At 33.1% G+C, this 19,177-nt stretch overlaps 2 protein-coding genes across 3 annotated transcripts; one reads left to right on the forward strand and one right to left on the reverse strand.

Annotated features, from left to right (window-relative positions):
• Positions 1-8,949: 8,949 nt before the first annotated feature.
• LOC107487978 (ultraviolet-B receptor UVR8) lies at positions 8,950-11,532 on the reverse strand. 2 transcript variants are annotated; one of them, XM_016108676.3, is made up of 4 exons: positions 10,859-11,532; positions 10,370-10,589; positions 9,981-10,287; positions 8,950-9,803 (listed from the first exon to the last, which is right to left on the reverse strand). In XM_016108676.3, exons 1-4 carry the CDS (start codon positions 11,173-11,175, stop codon positions 9,319-9,321), a joined length of 1,329 nt encoding a protein of 442 aa, XP_015964162.1. In that variant the 5' UTR covers positions 11,176-11,532; the 3' UTR covers positions 8,950-9,318. The 2 variants fall into 2 exon arrangements, with proteins under 2 accessions (XP_015964162.1, XP_015964163.1); XM_016108677.3 differs by having other exon boundaries at positions 10,370-10,586; positions 10,859-11,531.
• Positions 11,533-16,591: 5,059 nt separating this feature from the next.
• LOC107487941 (uncharacterized) lies at positions 16,592-17,602 on the forward strand. The gene has a single exon (XM_016108636.1). It carries the CDS (start codon positions 16,592-16,594, stop codon positions 17,600-17,602), a length of 1,011 nt encoding a protein of 336 aa, XP_015964122.1.
• The last annotated feature ends 1,575 nt before the right edge of the window (positions 17,603-19,177 follow it).

Genomic DNA, 19,177 nt, shown 5'->3' on the forward strand with positions numbered 1-19,177 from the left:
TTCACCGTGATATTATTATTATTATTATTATTATTATTATTATTATTATTATTATTATTATTATTATCTCTTAATTTTAGATGAATTTTGTTGCAAAAAGATTTCCAGACATTGACGTTTGATGTGTTATCGATCGAAACAAGAAGCAAAGAGAAAAGAGAAGGGAGGAAAGAAAAGAGGAAAAAAATGATTATTTTTTATTGTTTGGTTATAAAAAGAAATTAGAGAGAAAAGAAAAATAGTAAAAAAAATTGGTGGGATCTACCAATTTTTTTTTTTAATATTGGAAAGAAAAAAAAGAGAAAACTTATTTTCTTTAATCACTTCTAATATTACCTCTTCACCTTTTTTAATATATTTTATAATACAAGATTAAAATTATTTTTTTTAACATTTCTTTTCTTCTTATTTTTTTTCATTCAAACACATTTAATAAAAATAAAAATCCACTCAATTTCTTTTTTTTTCTTTCATTTCTATTTCTTTCCTTTCAACCAAACATAGCCTAAAAGGAGGAATGAAAGTATGTAAATTTTTTATATAAGCGTGTTATCCTGAGCGTGAAAATCGAAAGAGAAAATAGTTAAAAGAGAACGAAAGGTTTTACTTTATAGCGTAAGATTTTGAATTTTTATCTTTTCACTAATTGAAAAATAATGAAAATTTGTTAATTTAATTTGAATAATTAAGATTTGGGGTTTAATACTTTAATTTTATTTGTGAATAAAAAATTAATTTAATTATCTCTAATTTTTAAATTAGAATATTTATTTAAAAAATAATTATATAAATAAAAATAAATAATATTTTCAAGAATAATTATATAGAATTATATTTGGTTTTCAATTATTATTCTATATCCACTCAACTCACTCATGTCGCCGCCCCCTCAGCCCTCACACACGCGCGCAGAGGGAAGGAGGGAGGGACGTCTAGCCACTGTCCAGCCCGCTACCGAACCGTTGCAGGGAAGGAAGAGAGATGCGTCCGAGAAAGAAAACGAGCGCAAAAGAGGAAAACTCGGAAGGAGGTGTCGTCACCGATCTACATGCTGCCATCCTTGCCGGCGTGTTCGCGTTGAGAAAGAGGGTTGTTGAGCTATGCGTCGCCGCCGTCCATGCGTCGTCACCGAACGTCACTAAGACAGGAAGGAACGCGAGCTGGAGGAGCTGTCGTCGACGGTCCATGCCGCCGCATCTCACCAAACTGTTGCCATCGTGTTTCGCCATCGCCATTGTTGTTGAACAAACGAGAGGAAGTTGATCCTGCCGCCGTTGAACTGAATGCCGCCATCAGAACCGTTCCTGGTTGGTGGTTTCCCTTGCCGCCGCTGTTATTGCCGGAGCTGTCACGAGCCATCGTCGTCGCCATTGGGGTCTGACTGGAAGAGAAGAGGTGACGGGGGAAGGTGTTGGTGCTGCTGCAGGTGACACCAAGCTACTGCATTGCCGCCGAAGCTTTCTGCCGCCGTTCTATTCGTCAAAAGTCATTACTGGAATTGCAACTGCTCCACTCATTGGTTCTTCTATAAATACAGGTTGAGTTCTGGTTATTGCATGTCGTGATTAAAGTGCGGCTGTTGATGCGGAAGTAGTATGGAGCTATGATTGCGGGCTACCGTTGTTGCGAGCCGGGAGAAAAATGAGGTTTTGATGCGTTTTATGACTTATGGGTTTCGACTATTCGAGGTAGGGGCTTTTTCTTAAAATTGTTTTATTATCAAGAATTATTACAAGTCGATATTGATATGAAAAATATAATTTTTATGATTACATAAGTCTTATGGATGAACTGAGTTGCTCTAGATGAATGTAATTATTTGCGTGAATGATTTACAGACTATTTGAGAAGGTTGGGTATTCTGGTTTGTTGGTTGACTTTGTTGAATTTGTTTTCTTGTTTTATTGGAAATGAATTGATATTTGAAAATGATTTGAGATTTGGAAATGATTTAATATTGAAATTGGTTTGATTTTGGAAATGATTTGATACTGGAAATAATTGAGAAGGGTTTGAGAGATGTTTGGATGGAACCCAAGAAAGGTGACAAACTTTGCGTTTTAGAGGAGATACTGCCAAAATTTTTATGAGAATTTAGAAATTTTATTTTGGTTAATTTGATTGAATAATTATTTTATTTGATTTTGATTTAACTAAAGAAAAGAATACGATTTTGGGTGTTTTAGCGAACTTTAAAGTGATTATTAAAGAATAAATGGTTATGTTATTCCAGTTAAGATTTTGAATTGCAAACAAGGTCATGTTTTAGTCTTTGAAAGAAAGTTTTGAACTTGAAAAGAAGTTTGAAGTTGGTTTATTTGACTGAAGCATTTAGTTTTGAGAAGTTTTAGAGGAGTTAAAGTATTTGAATTTGATTTCAATTATGATTATGAATTGAGTTGATTATAATTATTGATTACATGTCTAGATAGACGCAAAGGTTGTGGTTCACCCCACTTGCTCCGAGTTGAGATTTTAAGCATTTGCCTGGGTTGATGTAAGGATTGTGGTTCGTCCCACTTGCATCCAGAATTGTGGTGAAATGCATCCGCTTAAATAGATGTAAGTGTTGTGGTGTTATCCCACTTGCATCCAGGATTGTGGTAAAAGGTACCTATCTGGGTAGATGTAAGAGTTGTGGTAGTGTCCCACTTGCATCCAGGATTTTGGTGAAAGGCACCTGCTTGGGTATGGGTTGTGATTCGTCTCACTTGCATCCGGATTATGGTGAAGTACCGACATGGGTAGATGCAAGTACTCTGATTTGTCCTACTTGCTACGGGATGTGATGAGTATTACTTGTTCGGGTAGACACAAGAATTGTGGTTAGTCCCACTTGCTCTATATTGTGGTGTTCTATATCCAGGTTAGCTACCGGATGTGTCAAGTTCTGACACTTTAAACGACAAGTGAGCTCATGGTCAGTAGGACAGACATGCATCATATGCATTTATGTGACATTGTTTAGGTGTGCATATTGTATTTATTTTGCCTATGTGAATATTTTTATTTAATTACTAATTGTCATACTTGCTGTAATTGTTCTTGATTGTATTTGAATTTCATTACTTGTGATTGTCACTGATTGGTTCGGATTATGATGGTTTAAACGTGATTTGATTATATGTTGGGTTGAAGGTCGTAATTTGATTATATATTTGGCCAGAGGCCGTGATTTGATTATATTTTGAGTCGGAGGCCGAGATTAAACGAATTATTGGTAAGTCTAGTTAAAATAGGTCCTTGGTATGTGGTGAAATTTTTTGGATATTATGTTTGATTGAGTCTTTTTATAATTTAAAAATAGGTAAATTCTATTATGTAGAAGAAGAGAATCTTCTACACCTATATATATTTGTTGTCAATAAAAAAAGTTACCAAATGTTTAGAAAGAGAAAACTTAAAAAGACAATATCTATCATTATTTTGATAAGTTGCAAAAAAAAATTTATTTTTGTTGCTCTTTAATTTACGTAAAGGAATTTAAATGTAGCAAATATTTATTTAATTAGTGATTATAAAAATGATGTTAGATTTTTTATTTTTTTATTTTTGTAAATTCTATTTATTTTGAGTTAGACCACATTTATAAATAAAAATTAAAAATACAGACTTAAATTTTATAAAATTTTGTATATGTATTAAAGAATGTATTAAATATGGTGCAGCAGAGGAAAAAAAAAGTCTCTTTTTAAGATATTCACAAAAAATACATAAAAAAATTCTATGATAATTAGACACGTTTTTTGGAATAATAATTAACAAAATTTATATTAAAATATTAATTAAATTAAACAATTATTTAAAATAACTATCAAAATTTATTAGAAATACTAAAAGAGTAATAATTTGGTTAAAAAAATTTAAGAAAGTAATATATATTTAGAAAAATAATATGATTATGGTTTAAAAGGTTTTTACAATATTAAATAATATTTTATATTATATTTTGATTTTTAAGTTGATAGATGAATAATTAATTATTTTTTAATTTATTATATGCTAATTTTTAATTGTGAGATAAATTTGATTATTTTGCATATCAAGTATTAAATTTTAATACGAGGACAACACTAAATCTCAAAGTTATAAGATATTTTTGTCTTTTTTACTGCATTTAAAAGTAGTGAACTCAATCTGTAGAAAATAACTTACACCATCTATCTATTAGTAATATATTAAAAAAGAGCTAAAAATATTTTTTATATTCATTTTTAGCCTCTTAAAAAACTATATTTAACTCTCTTTTAATATATTATTAATAGATAGATAATATAAAATTTACTATTAAAAAAGAAAGAAGTGTGTTGTAACTTTAAAATTTGGTATTATTATGCATTTAAATCTGATCAGATTTAACACTTAATATGTAAAATAATCAAATTTATCTCGTAATTAAAAATTAATACATAATAAACTAAAAATAATTAATTATTTATCTATCAACTTAAAAATCAAAATACAGTATGAAATACGGTTTAATATTATAAAGTAGATCAATTTAAATTTAAATTTAAAGTAGTATTCAAATCGCACATATTAATTAAGAATTGTATTTACGTATGTATATTGCAAATTTTATATTGTTTACTATAATTATTATTTATGAAAATATTTTAACCTTTTAAACCGTAATCATTATTATTTTTTTTAAATATATATTACTTTCTCAAATTTTTAACCAAATTATTACGCTTTTGGGATTTCTAATAAATTTTGACAGTTATTTTAAATAATTATTTAATTTAATTAGTATTTTAATATAAATTTTGTTAATTATTATTCTAAAAAACATGTCTAATTACCATAAAAAAGTTTTATGTATTTCTTGTGAATATTTTAGAAGGAAGCTTTTTTTTTCTCTGCTGCACCATATTTAATACATGCTTTAATATATATAAATTTTTTTATAAAATTTAGGTCTATATTTTCAATTTTTATTTATAAATGTGATCTGACCAAAAATAAATATAATTCACAAAAAAAATAAAAAATAAAAATAAATAAAATTTATAAAAAAAATAAAAAGTCCAACATTATTTTCATAATCACTAATTAAATAAATATTTACTATATTTAGTTATTAAATCCCTTCACCTGCATTAAAAAGCAACAAAAATAAAAAAATTTTACAACTTATTAAAATAATAGCAGTTAGCAGATATTGTCTTTTAAATTTTCTCTTTCTAGATACTTAGTAGTTTTTTTATTGACAACAAATATATATAGGTGTAGAAGATTCTCTCCTTTTACACCATAGAATTTATTGTTTAAGGAATTTTTTCTACATATCTAATTATGTTGTATATATCTTAGTTATAATTTTTTTCTCGTCCTATTATATATTTTTACTGTATGTATGCATGTTTGTAAAAACAAAAAGAGCTTTTGATTTTTTAAAAAAAAACAGTGATACTGTTTTAAGTTAAAGGCTCTTATTTTATTATTAAGTATATAAAAATTGTTGTAATATCCTTGTCATCAGAATGATACAACTAAAAATGTGACATTTTAATAGTAAAAATATTACACGTATCATGACCAAAAAATTTATTTTTGACCTAGTATTTTTTACAAGAATCGAAATAGAAATGGAAGAAACAAGTTCATAAGAGTAGTGTTAGCACAAAAGCAAATATTTCTACTCTAAAACGGGTAAGGTGAGGTCGAAATATGTGAGTAATAGATGCTTAGCATATTTTTGAAAGGTAAATAGAATAACTACAGTTGACAAATAAAATCAGTGCGTCATAATTAAAAAGCGCTGAAATATTTGATTTGATCTAAATTAGTAACTATTATGAATTTGGGTAAAGAAAATTAACCTCCAAAAAAATAATCGCACCAAGACGTGGGTGATTTGTTTAATCTCTAAGTTAAAATAGAATATAAATCATATATGTCTTGTAGATAAAGTTAAAGCATAATGTAGGAGAATATGAGTAATCTCCAAAAAATAAAAAATTAGACTGAATCATACTACATATAAATATAGAAAACAAAAACTTGAAGAAAATTTTTCATTCCAACTCACAAAATCATATTGAAACTTTGAAGGTTTCTAGTTACACTGATACGACAAAGCAATAAAATGCAAGTACATGTGAGTATTTAGAATAATTTTATTTTGTATGTATTTTATCTTTAGTTTGTCTGTCAATTTCTTTAAATTTATTTTTAAATTAATTTTTAATTTTCACAATTTGATCATAGCTGTTCTTATTTGCAACATTTATATTTTTTAATATTTTAAAAATTTTGTTTATAAAATTGTACTCAACAATAATAAAGTTACCAATTTCTTTTTATTTCTTGCAAAGTGTTTAACTATTTATTTTGAAGCTTATAATTCATAGATCTCAAAGTCAAATTTTTTTGAGAGAAATTGTATTTACTTTAATTATTTTGTTAGTTTTTATAATTTTATCAAATTTTTAATTAGGTCTTTATATTTTTTTAATTAAATCTCTATGTCATATCAGATTTTATAACTAAATTCCTGCCGTGACAAAAATATTAGAATTAACAAAATATTATATTAAACTTAGAGGTCTACAGAGGAAGAAATTGGTTTCGACAGTAGCTTTGTTTTTTTGGATATTTTTTATCTTCTTGCTTCTCATTTGTAAGCTTTGGTGCTTTGATGTTTTGGCTGGTTATACGCACATTTTTGTGCTTTGTTTGAGACTCTCTTATGGTCATTTGATTATAGTAGAGTTATTTCATTGATCTGGACGATTCGTGGTTTTTACCTCTCATATTGAGAGGTTTTTTTATGTTAAATCTCGGTGTGTTCTTGTTATTGCTTTACTTGCTATATTTGCTTGTTCATAGTTGCTGTCATATTGTATTTTGCGTGCTTCTATATAGTTCTTGTGTTGGACATTTGTGTCGTTTTCGCTGCTAGGCTCTTTTATACTAGTATCAGAGCCGATGGTTAATTGGTCTGGTTTAAGGAGTATTCAAGGTGAAACATCGAAAGTCATTTCGACAAAGGTGGTCCGGGCGGCGTGTCCCGCGATGTGGTGCAGCGCTGTGATGGACGAATATTCGTGGTGGAGGAGTTAGAAAGAAGGGAGTTGATGTTTGATATGAAAACTCACACTTGAGGGAAAGATTGTTAATGTTGCAAATCTGAGGAGTGTTGAAGTTAGTTCAACATCAAAGAAAGTAAGGAAGAGTGAGAAGTTTATAAGATGAGAGACCTATTAATTTACTATCTTAAGATTTTGAGTTGGATGTGGTGTCTTCTCATCTTATGTTATCTTAGTTAATTTCTCTCCGAAATTTTTTTAGTGGTCGAGACCTCTACACGGCGGACCAATAAAACTATAGAAAATATTCAATCAAATATTATGCATATTTATTTTGTTTAACAGAATATTTTGTTAATTCTAACATTTTTATCACGATAGATACTTAATTACAAAATTTGATATAATATAAAAGCTCAATTAAAAATAAATGATAAAAATTTAATTAAAAATTCAATAAAACTAGAAGATTGGTAAAATAATTAAACTTTACTATTTTAATTAAGAATTTAATACAAATATGATGACACTTCCCGTCAAAATCAACAAAACAAAATAGAATCAAAATGCAGAGAGAAGAAAAGATAATGGAGGGGTGGGAAGCAAGTCATCAAGCAAGGATGGGGAATTGAAGGAGCGTGTGAAGTTAACGTTGTTGGATACAGATTGGAGCAAGCAAGTGTCAAACGATGAAGTTAACACTTAACACAGTACTCATTAGTAACCTTTTTTGCAGTTGCACGTGTAGCAGATATGCACTGTCCTAGATCTAATAGTGTACCGTGCAAGATCTATCTATCCATTTCCAACCACCATAGACATTAGGCATTAGCTCTATGCCCCAGTGAATACGCCTTTTAAGATCCTAGTCCAGTTAATTATTAAGATTATGTTACTAAGACTTTGTTTGATTGAATTTTTAAGATAAAATTTTTAAAAAAATTATATTTAGATATTTTATGTAAATTTTTTTATTTATTAATTATATTTGAATATAATAAAATAATTTTTTTATTTATTTATTACGTAAAAAATATTTTTTTAAAAAATCTTTTAAAAAAAAATAAATGATACTTTACAAAAAAAAATTTTATTTTTTAGTGTCTTTACTTTTATTATTAAAAATTTACCAATTTACTAATAACTAAAAAAAAAATTTTTTATTAAAAAATATATTTTTTTATCGATTTAATAACGTCAAAACAAACACTAATTGTTAAAATTTAAAAAACAGAAAAATAATTAAAACCTGTAGCTTCTAGTTTTATTTTATTTTATTTTTCTTTATATGTATTTTGGATCTTGGATAACATTATCACCGCTATGGCGATAATAAGTTAATAACAGAAACATGTTCCTCATGCAATGTTGGGGCATGGTTACTCATTGGAAACTTGATCTGAAAGAGAGTGGCTGCCACGGTCTCATTTTTTTTTTTCTCCGTTAATAATCGTCATTTCAGAGTTCAGACATTTCATACCTGATTAGCAAGTGTCGTTGGTGATATGTCTGGAGAATACACCCACAAGGGCAATATAGTTTTCTTTGGTTGAATTTCTCGAGGGACTTAACAACTCTCTTATAACTGTTTTAAGTTTTAAGGAAATCATCATAAAGTTTTAGGTTAACTCCAAGAATTTCGTGCATGCTGTTATATAGTTGCTTGTTGAGTCGGTTGTGTTCTTCACTTCTTCCTCAACTATAGGTTCAATAATAATTCTTATTCTTGAAACAAACTTATACAGCATTTACCTTTTTTGTGTTTTATCTATATCTGCATGTAAGTAACATCCACATATTTTAAAAATTGTAACACATAAAGATCTCTTATTAGTTATTACTATCACCTAATGGATATTTCATTAACATACAGATTATATCTTCTATACATAACAGAGATACTCATTTTTCAACATGAGAAAATCCACAATGGAGTTTTAGCTTAAGCAACATACAATATAATAATATACAATCTAACAACTTTTTATGTGACATTTGGACCAAGGGACTTCTAAGTGGAAGGGACCCGATTAACTTAAATTATTTCCCATTTTTTCCCCCTGTTTTCTAACCTCCTTTTTGGAGTAGATATAGACACTTCAATTTTTATAATGTCACTCCTTATTTCATAAGATTTTGTTGTAAATATGCTTTCCATAGAAAATAAAATCTCCAGAATAAAATGACATTATCAACTTAGAAGTGGATACTCTCCCTTTTCTTCCTTTCTACATTCCCGATTCTAAATTTTCTGAGCCTCATATAAAGGCATCTATTTAAGCGATCAGCTAGCAACTAGAACCAGATTATGATCAAATCCCGAAACAGCCTGTAAGATTTGGAATCCTTCTAATGAATCAATGTAAAATGGCTCAGGTTCATCTGCAGAACTCCCTGATCCAAGTCTGCCACTTCTACCAGATCCCCACACCCACAATTCTCCCTTAGACGTGAGGGCAATGGAATGTGCACGCCCCGCGGAAATGGCGGTAGGATTCTCCCCGGCCAATCCATCAATCAATGAAGGAATGTTGCCAGGCCCAGGCCTTCCAAGCTGAGAACTCTGGTTCCATCCCCATGAAGCAATATTTGTAGTCCCTATACTATTATCTGGTTCAGGAAGCTGACATATTGCCAAAGAATGGCCAAGCCCTGCTGCTATAGATACAGGGCTCAAGTTTATGTCAACTGGGAAAATTCCCAAATCTGTTTTAGTTCTCCCCAATTGACCATATGCATTGCTCCCACAACTTAAGAGTGCACCATCACCTAATACAACATCATGGGAGAATCATAAGTTGAAAATAGTTTCCTGAATAACGAGCATTGGAATCTTTGTTCTATGGACAAACATATCAGGATAGATAGTATGTTAAGGCAAAGTACAACAATGACTATGTTAAAATAATACAGCTCAAAATTGAATGTGAATGAGTGTTAACTTACGGCAAAGAACCAGTGAGTGGTCAAGGCCGCACGCAATGTCCACAACTTCAATACCTTCAAGCTCTTCCACCAAGCGAGGTTCCCATACTATTGGCATATCACTCTCCTTCTCCATTCCTTCTAAAACCCTCTTCTCAGCAACTTCAAGGTCTGGACTATCTCCAAAGGGGGTTGCACTGGAATCCAATGGAGATGCCTCCACCAAGTCATTACCCATTTTTCCTATCCTACCATCAGCTAAGTATCCCCAACCAAACAGCTTCCCATCCACAGTCTGAGCAAGAGCGTGCCCCCAACCAAAAGACACCTACTCAATCGCACAAACAAAATAACTCAATCAAGTTATTAGAATTCTGCAATGTTGATTCAGGAAATAGAAAATGAGGTACCTTTGCTATGTTCTCTCCCGAAAGTGCTTCAACTTTGGCAGGTGTAACAGCTTCAGTAACGTGTTTACCAAGACCAAGTTGACCACGCTTGGACTTCCCCCACACCCACAAAGAACCATCATCTCCAACAGCAGCAGAGACAACACCTGATGCAAAAGCAGCAGACACGTTCACATGATCCAATCCCATTACTCTCATTGGCTCATTCCATGATTCCCTACTAAGCAAACACTCCAACTAATCAATTTTCAGCTTCTTAAGATTCACTCAAATAAATTTAACTTCTACATAAACCATCTAATAGGACATTACTACATACATCAGTAAAAATGTTTAATTTAAACACCGGTTATTTCAAAAGTCATTGCCTAAAATAATGATTTCTCACCTGAAGCTGTTACATAGATACAACATACGAATATGAGATAAATTAATTCTTCAAAACCCATACTTATTGATGTATATTTGCTTTTTTTTTTCTTTTGGTACCTGGAAGAAGAAGAGCCACGACCAAGTTGGGCCTCATTGTTTCTGCCCCAGGCCCAGAGATGGCCCAGGGAAGTGATGGCAAGGGAATGGTAGTGTCCAGCACCCACTCTAACGACGTCGCCGGGGAGAGAGCGCACCGGTGTTGGCTCGTAAGCGTGTTGTCCGACGCCCAATTGTGCACTAGGCAATCCCAGAGCACCCTGGCTCGCGTCTCCGAAGCTCATCACGGTTGCGCCGCCGCTGCTCATCCATCTCACCACCAAATTCTCCGCCTTCAGTTTCCCCCAAAAGCAGTGTTTTGATCTCCACATCATCATCTTTGTAGAGAAAACAAAGAGAAAGGAAAACGAGAACTGGACGTTAAGGGAACGTTCTAGAAGGCGGATCCATAAAGAAGCGCCGAATCCGAGCAGGAAAGGTCAGGAGAGAGAAGAGGCGCTTGAGTGTAACGGTGGAGAAGTGGGATGTTTGGGATCAAGCTCCACAGGGAATAGTCGTTCCTTCTAGCAGCTTCCCAGTCGGTTAACACTAATATCAGTTAATTTATAAATTCTTTCTGGCGAAAAATATTATCAGATAAGAGTTCCCATCTAACATTATTGCAATCACGATAAAACGACATGGTCCTCCCTGCTGATCAACAGTTTCAAACTCGATCTGAAAAGGACTAGCTGCCGCGATCTTATCTCCCTCTCTAGCGTCTCAAAAGTGGAATATATGGAGAATATATATGTACATATTTTCACAAATCTAAAGTGGCAGCCTGTGAAGTACAGTTCAAGTTGTATTGGGCTGTACAATTGGGCCATCCAAAGCACACATCAGTCTTTCTATTAAATGTAAGATCTAATTGGGCCTATCAATCAAAATACTGTTGAAAAATAATACTTGGACCACTGCTGGGGCCGGTTATGCAAGGTTTAATTTATCTGCAGGTCACTATAGTCTCACCGAATTTTCAATTAGGTCCCTATACTTTTTTTCTTTTCAATTGAGTCTCTATACATTAATTTTTTTTCAATTTAGTCCCTACCGTCATAAAACCGTTTGAAATAACAGAATATTCCATTAAAAAATCGAATATTCTCATAATTTAGTTAAAAGACCTAATTAAAAACACCTCTACTTTTTTAAATACCATAAATACTCTTATATTTTGTCTCCCAAAATCAGAGAACTCTAACTACCCCCAAGTTATTCTCCTAAGGTCCCATTTCTCCTCCGTCACACTTTGCTGCCATCTTCCATGGCGTCGTCGTCATCCGTCGTTGGGTGGTCGTCGTCCCTCTGCGTCGCCCACGGGTGCTCTGTTCTACTCCGCTCGTTCGTCTTGCCTATTGCATCCACTCATCCCGCCTTGCCTCACCGTGCCTTGCAGTGCCTTGCCTCGAATTGCCGCTCCTCGACTCCGTTTTGCTGTCTGGATTAATTCTGCAACAACAGGTGATAATTGAATTTTGTTTTAGTTTTTCAATTGTTGGATCAGAGGAGATGAAGCGACCACGTGGCATGTGGGAAGAAAATAGTCAGATGGCTTTCATTTGTTTGAATTGCAAAGATCGGGAGTAGAATGAACATGTGGGTTTCTGTCAGCGTTGGGTAATAATTCTTCTCAATAATGTCTTCCTCCCACTACACTAAAAACGGGAAAAATATTATGCTTAAAACAACTAGTAGTCAAACGGCATCCTCTCCCGATTCTAATGTTTCAGGTACAATGTTGAGAAATTTTGATTGTTAAATATCTCTAATTTTGCTTATGCTTATTTTTTGTTGCCGCTTGTATATAATTTGACTTTATTTGATTAGGTAATTAGTATCCTCAATGACAAAGAGAACCAATTGATCTAGTTGTGAAGCTTAGTTTGCTAAAATTAGTTTTGATTGTGTTAAAATATTTTGATTATGAGTTCTCATGATGTATTTTATTTGTAATTAATTGATTATGTTAGATATAAGGAAAGAGGTGAGATTGGAGATAAGGTGTTTGATTAAATGCATTTGAGAGAGTTGAATTAATTATGAGTTCTGATTATGTATTTTATCTATAATTAATTGATTATGAGTTTAATTGATCATTGTCAAAGGAATTGGAGTTCTTGGATTTGACCGATAGTGAGTAGAATGCCATGAATGGGGTAAGTTTTCTTCTCTCTTTTACCTGATTATGAATCAAAGCTTTGTAACTCTAATTGCATGTAACATAGCTGCTTAGAAGCGCTAATAGTTGGATTAATTTATGTTTTGTAGAGGTCCAAAGTTAATTTGCTTATCACATACTATTGCATGCCAAGAATGACAGGCTATGAGCTACTTAAGAAAATTAAGGTACTTAATGTTGTTGCTTTGGTATCATCATTATTACTAGCATCTTGATGCCATATATAGTAAGAGAGGAGGAAGGAATATAGAATTACCTAGAAGAGAAAGGGAAGAGAAAAATGTCACATATCTCTGTCCACTGCTGTAACAACTTCAGTTTGGCTGGTCCCCAAGCATTCACAGCCACTAGAAGATGCATCACAACACCTTTTGCTGCTAAATCTAGAGGAAAAGAAGGAAAATTTTATGTTCTTGTAGAGTTTGTAATATAATTAGATTATAGATGTGGATTGAGAGCTTAGTTGGCTTTGAAAATTTAAGGTTACATATTGGTTTATTATGTGTACAAGAAGATGCAATAGATCGGCCAACAATGTCCACAGTGGTTGTGAGACAATGACATTTCCTATTCCTAATCATCCTACATTTTCAGTTGGAAGAAAGATCAAAGAAGAGCCAACATCAAATGCTTTTGATAAGGATCCTTTGGTCAATGAAGTATCAATTTCAAATATTCTACCTAGATCATCAGTATAAGTGTTCTGTTTTGAAATTGTTCGAATTGTATAAGTAAATCATGTCTGCCTTTTTGAATCATTGTTGTCTAAATTTGTTATAATGTAGTAGATTCTACTCATCATTCAAATATATAGTGATAATTTTTTCTTTTTTAGTTGATTGAGTATGTTATATCTATTTGTTTAACAAAAATTTGAGTTATTCTCGGTGAAAATCGATCAATTAATTAAATGTTGTAGTTATTGAACTGTGTTGAGATTTGAGAAGTGATCCTATAAATTTCTAATATGGCTAATAAGGCTATGCCGCTATGTTCTATATTGAGCTCAAGATTTTGGCTGCTACTGTAGTATGATATAAAAAGAAGCTGCAAATAGATAAAAGGAATTTTTGGTATAATTTGTATATAAATAAGCAAAAAGAATAATATTGAAAAAATAAAAAAGAATTATATGAATATCTTTCATTAATTATTTATAGTTTCACCGAATTTTCAATTAGGTCCCTATACTTTTTTTCTTTTCAATTGAGTCCCTAAGAGTATACAAGTAATTTCACAATTTACTAACATTTTTTTGACGTTTAACGTTAACAGGGACTAAGTTGAAACAAAAAATAATGTATAGGGACCCAATTGAAAAGAAAAAAAGTATAAGGATCTAATTAAAAATTCGGTAAAACTATAGGGACCTGCAAAATAATTAAACCGTTATGCAAATCATTAAGGTGAGTTTGAGTTGTATTTATATTATTTTTTTAAATATTTTCTGTTTTTACAATTTTATAAAAATAATAAAATTCTATTATCTGGATTACCCTTTTTTGTGTTTTTTGAACAAAATTTTAAAAATAAAAAATACAAAAAATAAGAATACAGAACAAATATTTATCAGTTTGTCTTGTCATATAATCTATTCTTAAATATAAAAGTAGATATATAAGCATGCACCACATTATTTTTGAGACATTTCTTTTCTCCTACTAATGCCATGTCAACAATATTACTTATTTGACACAACTTTAGAATTAACCACTCAATTCTTGCCAAATCAACAATTATTTTCAAATCAGCAAAAAAATAAAATATTCAAATTAAAAACTAAAAATTAGAATCCAATAACTTTGTAAACTCCAAATACATTGAATTTATATTCCTATATTTATTATATCTTACCGTTATAAACAATACAATAAATTTATAACCGCAACAATTAATTTATAAATTAAAAGTTTAAAAAATGAAAATTATATTTTATTATTATTATAATTATGTTTATTATAATCATTTTAATTTTTGCCAATGAGTTATACCTCAAATGGAATAGTCTCCCATATTGGTCGCGAGTTCGAGCCTCTGTATCTTTGGTAAAAAAAAAAAATCATTTTAATTTTTAGAAGTAACACTAGGTATAAAGAACTATTATTGTAGTTTTTACTTATTATTAAAAATAAGTTCTATTTTATTTTACTAATATAAATTTTGAAAAGAATATTTGAAAACTAAAAAAAAACAAATTTATTAAAAGAGTATCAAAACGAAACCAAAAAATATGATATTAGACATACATTTTCATATTAGATACAAATAAAAAACTAAAAAATAGAATCCAATAAATTTGTAACCTCCAAATACATTGAATTTATATTCTTATTTTTATTATATCTTACCGTTATAAATAATACAATAAATTTATAACCGCAACAATTAATTTATTAATTTTTATAAATAACTCACTAAAGGTAATAAACATCCATATTACAAATGTCATAATAATAATATTATTAATCATAATAAATTTTACGTTATAAGTATTTAAAGTTCATACCATTTAAACTACATATATAAGTCTCTTATCACTATTCCTTCACATAACATCAAATTTAGCACAAAAAAATTTATTTTCGAATTGCAATGAGAATCTGATGATCAGGTATGACAAAAAAAAATCACAACATGCATCATACATTCATACTTACTCAAATACTATATACCTAATGATAACATATGATCCAACCGTTACAAACCCAACATCATAAACTCGGCATTATTCATGTTATTATTCAGAAAGCTGGCGTTATAGTTCGGCATTACAGTTATTAATCGGCAATCAATGGCCATAACTCGGCAATCTGCGTAACAACTCGGCCGTTACACGTTACAATTTCAACAAGGTAACGCCCGACCAAAATATCATCATTAAGAACCCAATAACTGCCTTTTAAGTCGGACGACCAACAAAGGTATAACGGACCAATAGTACTCCACCTATAAGAGGTATGACATCTTCTCCTTTAAGGACACATTGAATTCTCAATACTAACTTAAGTCTCGGAGTGCCTTTGCAAGTACACTCTCCCCTATTTCTTGCTCAAAGCTCTACGCGATTGAACATCCTCTTGGAGTAAAGCTCGGATTACCACAAAGCTCGAAGGTCGGCACCGAAGATAACAACTCGATGTCGATTCCCAGAGACCGAGCTCTCCCTCCAGGTATCCATACAAGAACAATTGGCGTCCACCGTGGGGCCGAAAATACAAACCCTTCCATATATCATCGGCCTCGAGGTTCTCGTTTAAAGTCATGGCTGAACAACTTCCACCCACACCATCCGAGCTCCTTCAGATGGTGACCGAGTTGTGGCAAGCTAACCAGTGCATGGCAGAAGAGAATCAAAGAATGGCAAATCAAATTGCCAACCTGAATAACACTTGGATCAACAATAACAATGATCGGCAAGAACCGACGGGAGAGACCGAGCATCAGTCAGGACCAACACACGTCTCTGACACTGCTCGGCAGGAGGAAGACAAACCCGAGGGTTTCCGGAAGCTCGTCCAGAAGATGAGAATGACAACATAGAAAGCTCTCCTGGGCCCTTTACAGCCGAAGTGATGAATTTCGTGCTACCTAGGAGATTCACTTTGCCGACCACCCTGACTCCCTATGACGAGTTGAGTGATCCGAAGAAATACATCAAAAGATTCACCTCCATAATGATAGTAAATGGTGCATTTGATAAAGTTTTATGTCGTTACTTTCCATCTTACTTAGACGGTCTTGGACTTGATTGGTTTTGTTCTTTGCCTGCAGGTTCTATTTCTCGCTTTCGAGACCTATCAAAGCCCTTTGAGGAGCACCTTGCTGGATCAGCCATTTACCTACACGACTCCGATTACCTGAATACAATCAGGCAAGACCAGCAAGAAAGCCTCAAAGATTACATGACGCATTTCACAAAGATATCCATGAGCATACCCGACCTTCACCCCGAGGTAGAACTGCACGCCATAAAAAGCGGACTGCGACCAGGAAAATTCCAGAAAACTATTGTTGTAACCAAACCTAAGACTATGGCCGAGTTTCGTGAAAAGGCTAAAGGACAGATCGATATCGAAGAACTTCGACAAGCTCGGAAAATAGAAAAGCCTCACTATAGAGACAACGACAAAACGCGAGACAACAAGAAGAATTTCAAACCAACTCCACAATATGAGTCCTACACCAAATTCAATACCAAGCGCAACGACATCATCAAGGAGATCTTGAATTCAAAATTAATCAAGCCACCAAGAAAAGCTGGCAGTTACCCAGATTCAAAAGGCATGAACCGATTAAAATACTGCTCCTTCCACCAGAAGCACAGACACACTACCGATGACTGTGTCATCGCCAAAGACCTACAGGAGCGACTAGCTCGGCAAGATCACCTCGACAAATGCATCGGAGGTCACATACAGCGGCGAGCACCCCCTTCTGGAGACCAAAGCTCGGCCACACAGCATGGCCGAGATAAAGACCGACCTAACAACAACCATCCCGAACAACCAACACGTATAATTAACTGTATTTCCGGAGGTTTTGCAAGCGGAGGAGCCACAAGCTCGGCAAGAAAGAGATCTTAACGAGCTATGCTTTTCATCAATGCCGATCAAACTCAACAGCAGCCACTACCACAATCTCCACAAATAACATTCCAGACAGCCGATCATGACAACACTGTAGCAAATCTAGATGATCCGGTCGTAATCTCTCTACATCTCAGAGATCTCCTAGTAAAAAAGGTGTTGTTCGACCCAGGCAGCAGTGCCGACGTTCTCTTTTACTCAATATTCCAGAAAATAAAACTGAGCAGTAACATCCTCCAACCTTCCACTGGTGACTATGTAGGATTCTCAGGTGAGAGAGTCCCGGTTATGGGCTCTGTGTGATTACAAACCACACTTGGTGAGTTTTCCTCGTCAAAAACTTCAGATATTCAATACTTGGTAGTTGACTGTTTTAGTCCTTACAATTTAATACTTGGCCGACCTTTTTTAAATAAGTTCGGCGCTATAGTATCTACAATTCATCTCTGTGTAAAGTTCCCTTTGCAGGATAACACAATTGCAACCATTCATAGTGATGCCCGAGAAGCCATGGAATGATACAACAACAGTCTCAAAAGACCTAACCGAAACACAAAAGCCCATGTTCATAACATCGGCAGCATGGACGATCTACCAGTCCTAGCCGATCTTGATCCAAGAGCAGGAACCTTTGAAAGACCAACCCCAACAGAAGACCTGCATAAAGTCTATTTCACAGAAAGCACGGAAAAATTCACATACGTCGGCTCAACATTATCCTCAGAAGAAAAATCATCATTCCGAGCATTCTTACAGCACAATGCCGACCTGTTTGCTTGGACCCCAGCTGATATGCCAGGCATTGATCCATTCATCATATCCCACAAGTTGGCATTAAATCCATCTGTCCGACCAGTAGCACAGAAAAAGAGAAATCCCAGCCATGACAAAAAACAAGCTTCCCTGGAAGAAACTAAGAAGCTCATCAACGCTAGCTTCATCCGAGAAATCAGATTCACAACATGGCTGGCGAATGTCGTCATGGTGAAAAAACACAACGGTAAATGGCGCATGTGTGTTGATTTCACCGATCTCAATAAAGCCTGCCCCAAAGATTCCTACCATTTGCCCTCTATTGATTACTTAGTTGATAATGCCTCTGGTTATGAAAAACTCAGCTTTATGGATGCATATTCTGGTTGTAACCAGATCCAGATGCATCCATTCGATCAAAATAAGACAGCATTTATTACTGAATATGGAAACTATTGTTATAAAGTCATGTCATTCGGCCTTAAGAATGCAGGTGCAACATATCAACGTCTAATGGACAAAGTCTTCGCCAAACAGATCGGCAAGAACATTGAGGTCTATGTTGACGATATGGTCGCCAAGACAAAATTCGGCAACAATCACCTTGATGACCTTGCAGAAATCTTCGGACAACTAAGAAAATACAACATGCGGTTAAATCCCAAAAAGTGCGCATTTGGCATCCAGAGCGGCAAATTTCTCGGCTTCATGCTCACTAGCCGAGGTATCGAGGCTAATCCAGAGAAATGCCAAGCTATTTTAGACATGACAAGCCCAAAAACAATCAAAGAAGTCCAACGATTAACAGGGAGACTTGCT

Source organism: Arachis duranensis, chromosome 5 (assembly GCF_000817695.3).
Source record: "Arachis duranensis cultivar V14167 chromosome 5, aradu.V14167.gnm2.J7QH, whole genome shotgun sequence".
Classification (NCBI taxonomy): domain Eukaryota; kingdom Viridiplantae; phylum Streptophyta; class Magnoliopsida; order Fabales; family Fabaceae; genus Arachis; species Arachis duranensis.

Bases quoted from the DNA above. Each gene is read 5' to 3' on its own strand.
- LOC107487978 (XM_016108676.3), bottom strand. From the start codon at position 11,175: ATGATGATGTGGAGATCAAAACACTGCTTTTGGGGGAAACTGAAGGCG. The intron at 10,590-10,858 runs GTACCAAAAGAA...GTGTTTGCTTAG, and splicing joins CGTGGCTCTTCTTCTTCCAG to TAGGGAATCATGGAATGAGC. The intron at 10,288-10,369 runs GTACCTCATTTT...GCGATTGAGTAG, and splicing joins CGGGAGAGAACATAGCAAAG to GTGTCTTTTGGTTGGGGGCA.
- LOC107487941 (XM_016108636.1), top strand. From the start codon at position 16,592: ATGAATTTCGTGCTACCTAGGAGATTCACTTTGCCGACCACCCTGACT.